Source organism: Myotis myotis, unplaced genomic scaffold (genome assembly GCF_014108235.1).
Source record: "Myotis myotis isolate mMyoMyo1 unplaced genomic scaffold, mMyoMyo1.p scaffold_m19_p_17, whole genome shotgun sequence".
NCBI classification, from domain to species: domain Eukaryota; kingdom Metazoa; phylum Chordata; class Mammalia; order Chiroptera; family Vespertilionidae; genus Myotis; species Myotis myotis.
Window position 1 is genome coordinate 6,537,131 of NW_023416321.1, and position 12,225 is coordinate 6,549,355.

The window sequence follows — 12,225 nt, forward strand, 5'->3', positions numbered from 1 at the left end:
AGAAGTGTGTCAGAGGTCATGGAGTGGAACTCATCATGAACTCAGATATTCCTGAGTCCACGAGGCAGGTCACAGAATATACATGTGAATGGAGGAGTATTGCTAAATCCTTAAGTTGGGAAAGATATGGCACCTGCCCAAGTAGATGAACCGCTGTTATCTCTGGATAATGGAATTAAAAATTATAGTGCATTGTTCCCCTGGGACACTATTCACAAAGTCCATGTAATCAGAAAAAAAAAGTTATTCTAAAAACTTTTACAATTGTGCTTTATAATTCCCCCTTGAATGGAATGGCAGGCATGCATTTCATTTCCTTATTGTTTAATTGTATATACATTCTCTCATATGATGAAATATTTCATCATTTTAAAATAAACCGTTATCAATTGGGTTCACATTTGTTGGTAAGCCACATTTTTCTTCCTATCTGGACTCTGTCCCACTTCTTCTCCTCCTCTTCCTCCTTCTGATTTTTCCAGTTTTTAAGAATAACAATGGCAATAGGCATCCTTTGGAGGCATTTCACATTATTTTCTGTCTCAGAGAACATAAAAATTACCAAATTCAATACCTTATTAGCTATCAATACTTTCCATTAATTTTTCCAAAAACCTGGTTGAACAAATCATGTCCTTGTTTTATATTCTACCTATACTAATTCCCTACTTGGTACTTGCATATTTCTCATGTGCTTTCATGGGTTTGTTGTATATCTGCTTATTTCCCTATCAAGAATTCCTATGTAGAACATTAATAAGAATAGATTTTCTTCTCAGATACCTCTCAGGGGGTCTATTACAGGGCTGTAAAAATATAGTGCTGCATACTGCTGGTGAAATGAGTATTAGAGAGAAGTGGGTAGATATGTGGATTGAGGAAAGATGGAAGAATGGATATATGGGTGGGTGGATGGATAAAGAGATAACAGGAAGGAAAAGGGGAAGGAGGGAAAGAAAGAAGAGACACATCTACCACTGTTCTCATTTTATCCTGCCTCCTGGAGTCTGAAAAGGCTATGCTTTAGACCACACCTTTTCACTCCTGAATGTGCACAGAAATTACATCTGGTTAAAACGTAGTCAGTTGGTCTTGTGACCCACGGTTCTACTTTCTAACAAGCTCCCAGGTGACGGCCAGGCTGAATAAATTTTTACCCTATTCTCTGGAACTGTCCATCGGGTGATCCCACAGCTCTGCTTGGTAACAGGTATTTTATATTTGACTAAGGTGTAATGTACAGCCCATGCCTTCTGATGCCCTTGGATAAGATAAAGAACAGCCACTTGTAGGGTTTGCGATCCAGTCCCAAGGGAAAACCCTGCAATGCTCTTGCCTGACTCAATCCCACTCCCATCCATTGTGGCGGAGAACTCAAGTCAAAGACCCAAACTCTAGGAGAGGAACAGCCAGGGCAGCCCCAGGATGCTTACCTCGATGGATGACAGAGAGCTTACTGTGCAAATGCTCTAATGCTTTAACAATCTGCAAGAGAAACACAGGATAGATTGATGTCCCCCATCCCTGGAAAGAAATCGAATGATAAGCATATCCAGGTTGATTATCCCTGCCTTAAGGTCACGAGGTGAAGTATTTTCTCAGAGAGTGGTGGCCCTTTTCAGAAAAATGCACAGGAAGTTACACGAACTACTAGACTCTACCAACGAGAGAGGACTCTATCCTATAGCAGAGTGTATGTCTCACTCCTGTATCTTGGTTTTCATTTGGTCTCCAGCATTTTTTTTTTCTCGCCACCCTCCTTAACCTCAATAGCTTTTAAGGGCAAACACCTTCCTTCCATTTCATTTTTTTTCTGCTTCCTTCTATGCTTATGAGTCCTATGAAAATGTGTAATAATCTACAAATAAAAATTAAATGATGTCAGAATATAGACACCAGGAATGCAGTCATAGCAGATGAAGGCACAACTGAGAGGCACTTGAACTGAGAGTTTACCACACTGAGCCAGAGGTCAGATTTGCTGCAGTGCTCAGAGAGAAAAGCATTCATCTCTCCATCCTCAGGTACACTCTTGCATTCAACATGTACTGGATGGCTCTACGGTAGCATGTCCTCATACTGGGGACACACAGACACAGGAGACCTAGACGTCTCACGCTCTCTTTGTAGGATCCATTGTGTACTCACAGAAACTGCTATTTTCCCTAAGATGTCCTCTGGAATGGTTTGGCCTTTATCAATCACTTGTTTGTAGAATTTATCTAGCGACGTATCCATGAGCTCCATGCAGATCCAAACATCACCCTAGAGAACAATGGGTTCAGAGATGGTTAGAGAGGATGGAAATGGGAAAAAGAGAGAACAGTGCACACCTGTCAGGAAGAACTACTTCTTGCCTGAGTTTTCAAAGGAAATGGACAGTTTCTCTTCAAAATCTCAGGAATTCATTAAACAAGCAAGATGATCTCCAAAGAGCAAGCTAGCAGACACCCAAGCAGAACTGGCATGTGATCACCTACGCCTTAGTGAAAACTAGCATCAAAATACTCAGAGAGACAAGCAGCAGAATGCCCCAAAGCCAAGCCTTTACTGGGACTGCCCCTAGGAGTTAGGTCTAGAAGCCTGTTCCATGGCTGACCTCCCGTGTGGAGCATTGGCCATAGCCAATCAAAGGGCTGGTTTGAACAGTGAGGTTGAAGCATTGTAAACACAGAGGTAGAGCAAAGAGAGAAATATAAGTCTATATGGTACAAAAGCAGGCTACATAAAACGTAGCAAGGAGCCAAAGGACCAGAACATTTCAGACATTTTTTAACATTTATTTAATTTATTGATTTATTTGAGAGAGAGAGAGAGAGATTTGTTGTTCCATTTATTTATGTATTCATTGGTTGATTCTTATATGTTTCCTGACCAGGGATCAAACCCGCAACCTTGACATATCGGATGACACTCTAATCAACTGAGCCACCCGGCCAGGGCAGAATATTTCATATTTTAAGGGCTCTATCCAAATCGATCGACAATTGAAATAGACAGTTCTGCCAAAAGACAAAGCAAAACAGAGAGGAGAAAGAGCCACAGCGCCTTGAACAGGGCTCCACACATCTGAAAATACCATCATCTCCGCCATCTTTGCACCGGGGCATTGTGCTATGGATGCAAAGCCCAAGACTCTAGGAGACCTGTCCACCCAGAAAGAGGACCACGATGGTGCACGGCATTTATGTGGTCAGAGGCACTTCTTCGTGAGTGACTGTCCCCCTCAACTTTGAACTGAAGGGTCACTTACCTCCCGGAAGAGCGCGCCGTAAAAGGTGACCGTAAAGGGACAGTCCACTGTCCTCATGGAGACATCCAGGTCCATCAGTAGCCTTTTCTGCTCCTGGCTGTTCACGGTGGCCCGGATCCGCTGAGTGGGAATGCATGGTAAAATGCAGGGTTACTGCTCTGAGGGTGAAGCAGGGACCTTAAAAGAGTCCCTTCCTGAAAATAGTACACAAAGCCACGGCACAACTTCTAGCAACAACCCTTTGAACAGCCACCCTAAGTGATTGGTTATTTGTAACAAAAGAAAAATAAGGAAGATTGTTATTCATTTGATTTCCCAAATAACCCCTGGTTCAAAAAAAAACACCAAAAAAAAAAAACCACCCCCAAACAACTGATAATATATTTTGGAAAATGTTCAGATGTTTGGAAATGTATTTCCAAATTACAAAAACAGTCTGGTTTATCGTATTATGTCTGTTCAGTGCAAAGAGGCCACAGTAGGAATTACTCTGGCTGAATCGGAGTCCTTCAATAAAGGCCAAAAGCCCCACTTTGGAAACAAGTAAGAATCGTTGGACTCAGCAGCAGCTGTAAGAGAACTGATACAGCTGTGGGAAATAGAAGGGACCAAACAGAAACGGAGAAATCCTTCGTTCACATCCCGGTGCTTGTGGGAGAAGAGAAACCTCGCACATCAGCAAACAGGGCCTTACAGAAATACGATTACTTCACTAAATCGCAGGAACAATACTTCACGAGGCATTCACATTTTCTGCCTACTTAGCAAAGAGTCTGCAGGAGAACAAACTGAAAAATCTACAAGGTAAGGAAAAGGTATCTCCATTCTCCAAAAACAAAGGGATCCAAGTCATCTGACCACCCACACTCCTCACGATGGCCCAAATCTATTAGTTCATCTAGAGATGGTGATTTGCCAAGGTCCTCCCAGCATCCACTCAAGAAATATGCAATGATTATACATTTCTTTTTATAGGGCAGAAACTATGCAAATTCACTCAAGATGTATTTTACCCTCCCTTTCTTCCACAAGTGGAGACAATTTTCCTCCCTCAGTTCTGGTTTCCTGGTTTTTTAGGGACACTTCTTTAAAAGAAATAGCATGTAGAGTAAAAGAGACTTTTGAGACATAACAACCAAATGCAATATGTGAACATTTGTTTGGATTCTATTTAGAAGAACCAACAGTGGGACAAAAAAAAACAAAACAAAAAGACACCTACAAGACAATCAAGGTAATCTTAATTTAGAGCTGGTAATAGGTGATATTAAGGAAGTATTTTCTACACATTTGGAGGGCAATCTGTTCCCTGCAAGTACTATTTTCTGCTCCACCCTTTAAAGATTGTTTTGCTTCTATGAAGAAAGCTGATTTGCACTGGGGATGGACAAATGTACACACCGCAGACAGAAAATGTTTGGGGAACGTCAACTCTACCTTCACTGCCATGATCTGCCCGCTGGGCACATGTCTCATCTTCTCCACCACTCCGTACGCACCTCGGCCCAGCTCCATGATAGGCTCCAGGTCATCTGCCTTCACCTCAAAGTTCTGCAGGAGAGAAAAAGAATGCAATAAGACAGAGAAAAATAAACTTAACAGTAGACTACCCTGTCCTCTCTCTGGTTTCTCCCAACATTCTAAGGGTTATTGCTGGTCCAGAAGCTTTTTCAAGCAGCCACTGAAAGTAAGAAGCACTGGAAGATGTTTAGACTCCCAAAGCATGTCACTTGCCTGTCACAGGTGATATAGAGATCCAACTCTAATTTAGCTTCCAAATTGCTCCGTTTAAGCTGTCTACACTAGGGTTTGTCAGCCATGCCTCCTTAAATACATGTGTATGTGCTGACTGATGGCAACTAGGTCTGTGCTTGGACTTTGAGAAATACTCCCTCCCCACAGAGAATCATCTACTCTCTTCAACTGCCTTCCATCAAGACCACAACAGCCTGATTTCAACTCGACATTCAAAAATATCAAGCCCAGCCAGCATGGCTCAGTGGTTGAGCGGCGACCTATGAACCAGGAGGTCGCGGTACGATTCCAGTTAGGGCACATGCCTGGGTTGTGGGCTCAATCCCCAGTGTGGGGTGTGCAGAAGGCATCAATGATTCTCTCTCGTCATTGATGTTTCTATCGCTCTCTCTCCTCCCTTCCTCTCTGAAATCAATAAAAATATATTTAAATATACATTTGTTTAAATAACTATATATTTACCTTATCTTGAAGTTTTTTATCAAGAGTTCCACATACTACTTCTTTTTAAATTCAAACTTTCTGATCTATCCCATGACAAAATATTACAGAAAATATTTTTCAATGAGACACGACTTTTCTCACCTGGTTTCCGATAGAAATGCAAGCTTTGGAGTCTAAATCTCGAGGCGGCCTAAGGAAAACAAGGTGGGGAGGGGGAAAACATGAGCGTTTAGTCAAAAATATCCTTTCCAAATCAAATGCGATTGGAAAGATTTTTCCTTAGAAATCAGGAGGAAGTCTATGAGTAACATAAAGCAGCATACACATGTTCACAGTGTGGGATTTGGAATAAAATACATCTGGGTTTAAATCATTTAATCTCTTGGAGCTTCCATTTCTTCTTTAAGGTGAGGATATTGGTATACCTACCTCATAGAGTAGGAGTATCAAATACTTACCTCAAAGAGAGTAAGAGTACCCAGTAAAGTGCTTAGCAGAATGCCTAACATACAGTAAATATCCAACAAATAGGAGCCACATGAGTATAGTTATATAATTACATTATTCCAGGTCGCCTCAAACTTTGTTTTCATCCTATATTTACTGTGCCCAGTGACCCCCCCCTACTTTTTCCACAACTGTTTAAAAAAAAACAAACCAACAACAATAATGGCAAAAATGGTTAACTCACAAAATTCACAGACCATAAGAATTCAAAATCTATCTGGTCCCTGCCTTTATAAATGGGGGAGAAAAGGTTTGGAGAGGTGAAATGACTTGTCCAAGGTCACAACAAACCCAGGCCCCCTGATTTCCAGGTCAGGAGACCTTCTCTTCTATCAGGCTGCCTAATTCAGTCGTGACAGTTCTTCTCTACAGAGTGCACATACCATCCAAGGCTCAGCCCAGCAGCCTGAGGCCTGCTGAATTCATGTCTCCGTAAGACAGAGCACGGCCGTGTGTTTATTTCTACTACTTCACTGCTGCCTGGACTGATATCAAGCCACTTAAGAGAAAGATGTTTGGCTTTGGCTCTGCTCCTAACGAGGAGCTCAGAAAAGCATTTCCCTGAAATAAATGCACCGAAAACATCACGACACAAATCGTATGTGCCAGGAAACATACTGTTAATATGGCCAAATAATAGAGCAACTGAGGGGCGTCCATGCCAGTGCTGTCTCTAGAAAAACACCAGGCGGGATGGAAGGCAGGACAGAGGAAAGGAAGAGAGAACTTTGCCAATGATAACTTTTCCCAACCCTAATGGATTATAATTCTACCCCTTCTGCTGCAACTAAAGAAAGGAAACAATGAGGGAAACATAGGAATATAAACACAGATATAAACATGAGTCTTGGGCTTTCTTGGTAAGCCTTCTCTCACCTCAAAATCCCTTTGAAATGCACAGAATACCTAAAATAAGTTTTCCTAGACAAACTGAAAACCAGGGCCTGGGAGGGAGGGAGGGAGAGCACGGAAAACACACATGCACACACACACACATGCACATGCAGACACTCCCAGTGATGTTTTTATATATGTTGTGTGTCTGAACAGGGAATGTTTCTTGAGAAACACGTGTCCAGGGGAATTAAATTAGTAAAAATCTGAGTTCTCATTCTTAAGCTTTCCAAAGCTATTTTTCTTCAGCTGTCACTATTTGTGCATCCTAAAAGAAGTGGAACTTTGATATAAAGACAAATATTACTTGAAACGTGTGACTAGTATAAATAATAAAGAAAACCTTTGCAATTGTTCAGTATTCTTCCTTTTAAAAGCAACAGAAAGGGCTGCCTCCGCTTTCTTGTTATCCAGTGAGGGTACTGGGTGAGCCCTCTTCCAGGTCTGCTTGTCCGGGATTCACACCAGGGCTCTGCAAAGCACAGCCTGTGGCCCAGCTAAGAGCGACTTTTACAAGTTAAAGGTTATAAAAATACAAACAACGAAGAATAACCGACAGAGGTCACTGTGGCCCAGAGAGCCTAAAATATTTGCTCTCTGGCCTTTTGCAAAAAATGTTGCTGACTGCAGCTTTATACTAACTGCATCATAGCTCTCCTGATGAGGAGGCTTTTGTGCCATTTTTCAGGCTGAGGAAAATGAAGTGCAGAGAAACTGCTGAAGCCACAGTCCTCAACAGAGCTGCAAATAAAACTAGCATCACCTGACTCTAGGTCTCGACCTGAGGAGGAAAGGATATATGCTGAATACTGGGTTAGGTGCTTTACCTGCAACTCATGAATTACTTAACCCCCCCTCTCTCTCCCCTCTCCCCTCCCTCCCCCCCACACACTCTCACACATACACCCTTTCCTATGAGTACCATTATTCCCAGTTCCAAATGAGTTTAGCTAACCTGCTCCCATGTGGTGAACCCAGAATTCTAATCCAAGTCTGACTGAGCCCACGGAGCCTGCTCTCAACACTCTGGCTTCCCCTAATGAAAATGATCAATCCGCCCATGCCCCAGGCCGCAGGGCTCAGCAGGTTTGCCAAAAGCATCAAAGGACGGGGCCAAGACTGACAGATGGGATTGGGTTAGCTGACACTGTATCCTGTCCAAGGCTGGGCACGTAAGTTTGCCTGGGGCGCGGAGTCTCTGGGTAGGAGGTTTATACTGTGGGTGGATGTTTTCTGTCACTTTTTCAATATTTTCGTCCGCTGGGGAAAGAACCAAGCCTGTGACACCATTCCTTCCCTGGAAGGTATTCCAAAGGGCACCCAGTGTTAGTATTTTATATGAATAACCAGCTTTGGTGTATGAGGATTATTTATTTATAAAAACTGCATGAGCAATCAGCTCACTGGTTATTGTTACAAGTCTTCTTCTTCTATCCAACATTAGAGAACTGACATTGAAACAGAGGAAGTAATTTAAGGCCTTTCTAAGAGATGGCGAGATTAGAACCCAGAGCTGTACCATGAAATCTTCTCAACTTCCCTCATTCATAGCTGGAGACTGTCTGGCCACAGTCTCTACCCGTCTAATCTGTGGCTAACAGGACATACCTGAGAGCCAGAGAGCCCTGAATTTGCATCCAGTTCTCCCATGTGATAATAGTGCTGTGATAATAATCACAGCAACTTGTGGTGCTACCTTCACTGAGAAATGACAATGGGGACAGGCTCTAGGATACATAATATGGATTATGATATCTCATCTTCACAGCAACCACATCGTTGTTTATTCCTGTTTTTTCCAGAAGGGGAAACTAAGTCTTAGAAGGGTTAAGTAACTTGTCTAAGGTATTCAACTTGTGCAGTTTAGATCCCAACTACAAACCTTGGCATTCTAGCCCCAGAGCCTGAAGTCTTACCCACAAAGCTATGCTCAACTGCTTTTGAGCAAGACACCTGACCCTTTTACAGGTCTGTTTTCTGACTTATAACGGGAGAGTTTCTTGTGAGGGCTAAGTGAAAGGGCGCTGACTGGCACCGAACCGACGTAGAATTAGTTGCTGCCAATCAAGTGAGGGGACAGCTTGGAAACCTAAGTCAAAGACACATTGGCATCAGTTACTGAAAGAAAAGGCTCAAGCAGAGGGACCACACACATGGAACTGAAGAGAATGGAGCTCTGTCCCGCGCTATTTATTTCTGTGTAGCACAGCAGAAAGAGGCAGGGTATAAATGCTAAGAGTCACCAAGCCAACCTCAGATAATTGCCAAGGAAAATTCAAAGTGTGGAAGCCACTTCTTTAGGAGTAAAACTTTAAGCCTCAGTATTAAAATAACAATTATAATAATAAGGCTTTCCATGAGCAAAAGTGGTATATTCTACAATAATGCTTTACACAGTGAAATAGGAAAGTATTTTCAAGGTTTATTCTACCCCTTGGGGGAAACACAACACAGAAACTATTTTTATCTTTGCATGGGTTTTTATTCATTTGTTTGTATGAAGGAAGGATTTATGGTGGTTTTCAAATTTTTATGAACTATAGAAAATTAATGCAAATTAGAAGGTGAAGTTTAAAAATTTTAAAGGGAAGTAATATAAGACAGTTGAGAGACTGATGAAAGAATATACCCCAAAGGAAAAATAAAGAGCAGAAATCAATAAAAATGAAAACAGGAAAATAAATAAAGTTGTTTTTTAAAAAAAAATCAATAAAATTAATAAAACTCCAGCAAGACTGACACAGAAAAGAGACAAGACAGACACAAATTACTACTATCAGGGGAAAAAACATTAAAAGATATTCAGGAAATACTATGAATAACTTTACTCTCATAAATTCAACAACTTAGAAGAAATGGACCAATTCCTTGAAAACCACAAATAACCAAAACTTATCCGTGCTGAAAATCATCAACTGACTAGTCCTGTAACTACTAAAGAAAGTGAATTTGTAGTTAAAAAGCTCTAGAGAAAAAAATACACAAGCCCATTTTGACTCACTGAAGAATTTTAGAAAACATTTTTTAAAAAAGAATTGCATATATTGAAATATTATGTTGTATACCTGGAACTAAGATAGTATTATATGTCAACTTTATCTACAAAATATTTTAAAGGAATTTAACACCTATTTCATATAGTGCCTACCAAAAAAAGGAACTCTCACCAACTCATTTTATGAGGCCAGTATTACTTTAATATCAAGACCAGAAAATAATAGCACACATTCAAAACAACAACTCCACTACAGACCAACATCTCTCATGAACTTAGACAAAAATCCTCAACAAAATTTTAGCACATCAAATTCAACAATATATAAAAAAGTAAGACCCTAATCGGTTTGGCTCAGTGGATAGAGCGTCAGCCCTTGAACTGAAGGGTTCAATTTCGGTCAAGGACATGTACCTTGGTTGCAGGTTCCCTGGCCCTGGTTGGGGTGCATACAGGAAGCAACCAATTGATGTGTCTCTCTCCCATCGATATTTCTCTCTGTCTCTCCCTCTCCCTTCCACTCTCTCTAAAAATCAGTGGAAAAATATCCCAGGTGAGAATTAACAAAACAAAACAAAACAGAAAAATAATATACCACAAGTGGGAATTATTTTGGGTATGCAAGGCTAGTGCAAAATTTTTAAAATCTATCAATTTAATCCGTATCAACAGGACAAAGAAGAATCTGTGGTTGTAGCAACTGATTTGAGCAAAAAAAATTTCAACAAAACTCAACATATACTCATGATAAAAAACAACAACTCCCAGAACACTTCAACCTCATGAAAAGCATCTATAAACACCTAATATGCTTAATGGTAAAAGATGAAATGCTTTTCCTCTAAGATGAGGAACAAAGCAAGATGGCCTGCTCTCACTAATCTTACTTAGCATAGTACAGGACATTCTAGCCACTGAAATAAGGTAAGAAAAGAAAGGTTTAAAAATACAATTTACAATGGAAGAAATAAAAGTATCTTTTTTTTTTTTTTTTGCCGAAGGCATGCTAGCTACACATAAAACGAAAGAAATCTACCAAAATCTCTTAAAACTAATAAGTGAGTTTAGTAAGGTCACAGGACAAGATCAACACAAAAATCAATTGCACTTTCAGACACTGATAATGAAGTAGAAACGAAAATAAAAAATAGAAAGCCATTTATAATCCCCCCCCCCCCCCCGCAAAAAAAATACTTAGGCTAAAACCTAATGTTATGATGAAAACTATAAAATACTGATGAAGAAAATCAAAGTTAATCTAACTACTTGGAGAAATCTACCGTGTTCATGGATCGGAAGACTCAATGTTAGTAAAAGATGACAATTCTCCCTAAATTGTAATCTATAGGTTAAACACAATTCCAATCAAAACCTCAGCAAGTTTATTTGAAGACATCAATAAGCTTATTCTAAAACTTATATGAAACAAGAAAGGCCTTGAATAGCCAAAATAATTTTGAAAAAGAACCACATGGAAGGAACCGCTCTCCCTAACGCTAAATCGTACTATATAGCCGCAGTCACCAAGTCAGTATGATATTCCCAGAGGGACAGACACACAGATCAATGCAACAGAATAAGGAATCCAGAAATAGATCCATTAGGTATGCTCAAGTAGTATTTGACAAAGAAGCAAAAGCAAATAAATGGAGGAGGGTAGCCTTTTCAACAAATGGTGCTAGAGCGTTTGAAAATGCAATGGCCAAAAAAATAATAAAGCTCAACCTAAACCTCAGGGAGCAGGTGTCCTGCTTCCCCAGGACTTGAGCTCACTTGAGGACTTGGGCCAAAGCCTCAACTAATAAAAAAATTTTTTAAAAAGTGTTCCTTTACCTCATTTTGCCTTCTGTTTATGTGGGATAGGATCTAGGTGTCGGGAATCTGAGTTCTCGTCAAAGACCATTTTCCGTCTCACCCCGAGTTTTATAGTCGTGGCTCTCACAAGGATTTACTTGTTTGCTCAAATCTATATGGAAAAGGCCAAACAGTCCACACCCAGAGTCCTTGCTGGACTAACATAGGACCCCGTCTGCCAAGTGCATCCGTGGCATTCAATGTCCAGCCAACCAGTCATGTGAAACACTGAGTTCAAAGCTACCCGTTCACCACAGACTGACCGGCCTAGTGTGATTAGTTCAAGTCTCAGAACGGCGAGCACCCAGCTTTCCCTCTGAAGGACTCTTCCTTTTCACCGCTATTCCTAAGGTCAAGTTATTGTCTGCCAGTGCAAACGTGAACCCCCCCTAGCCTAGAAATCTGAAGTGTGAGTGTTTGGATAAGACGATGATCTTGCCAACTTACGTGGAACTGGTCTGGGGCTGTTCAAATGCTTCTTTGGGAATTTTGAGGCCAGGGTTTCGCTTCTTGCCTGCAGGGA

General features: G+C 40.9%; 1 protein-coding gene across 5 annotated transcripts in view; it reads right to left on the reverse strand.

Moving 5' to 3' along the window:
- MAP2K6 (mitogen-activated protein kinase kinase 6) overlaps nucleotides 1-12,225 on the reverse strand; it is a 125,938-nt gene that overhangs the window by 16,222 nt on the left and 97,491 nt on the right. For all 5 annotated transcript variants that reach the window (XM_036341336.1, XM_036341334.1, XM_036341333.1 and 2 more), the window contains 6 exons: nucleotides 12,150-12,216; nucleotides 5,594-5,642; nucleotides 4,691-4,804; nucleotides 3,254-3,373; nucleotides 2,149-2,265; nucleotides 1,434-1,485 (listed from right to left, as the gene is read on the reverse strand). In XM_036341336.1, the coding sequence (XP_036197229.1) occupies nucleotides 1,434-1,485; nucleotides 2,149-2,265; nucleotides 3,254-3,373; nucleotides 4,691-4,768 (367 nt within the window). In that variant the 5' untranslated portion in view covers nucleotides 4,769-4,804; nucleotides 5,594-5,642; nucleotides 12,150-12,216. The remainder of the gene's footprint in view (nucleotides 1-1,433; nucleotides 1,486-2,148; nucleotides 2,266-3,253; nucleotides 3,374-4,690; nucleotides 4,805-5,593; nucleotides 5,643-12,149; nucleotides 12,217-12,225) is intronic.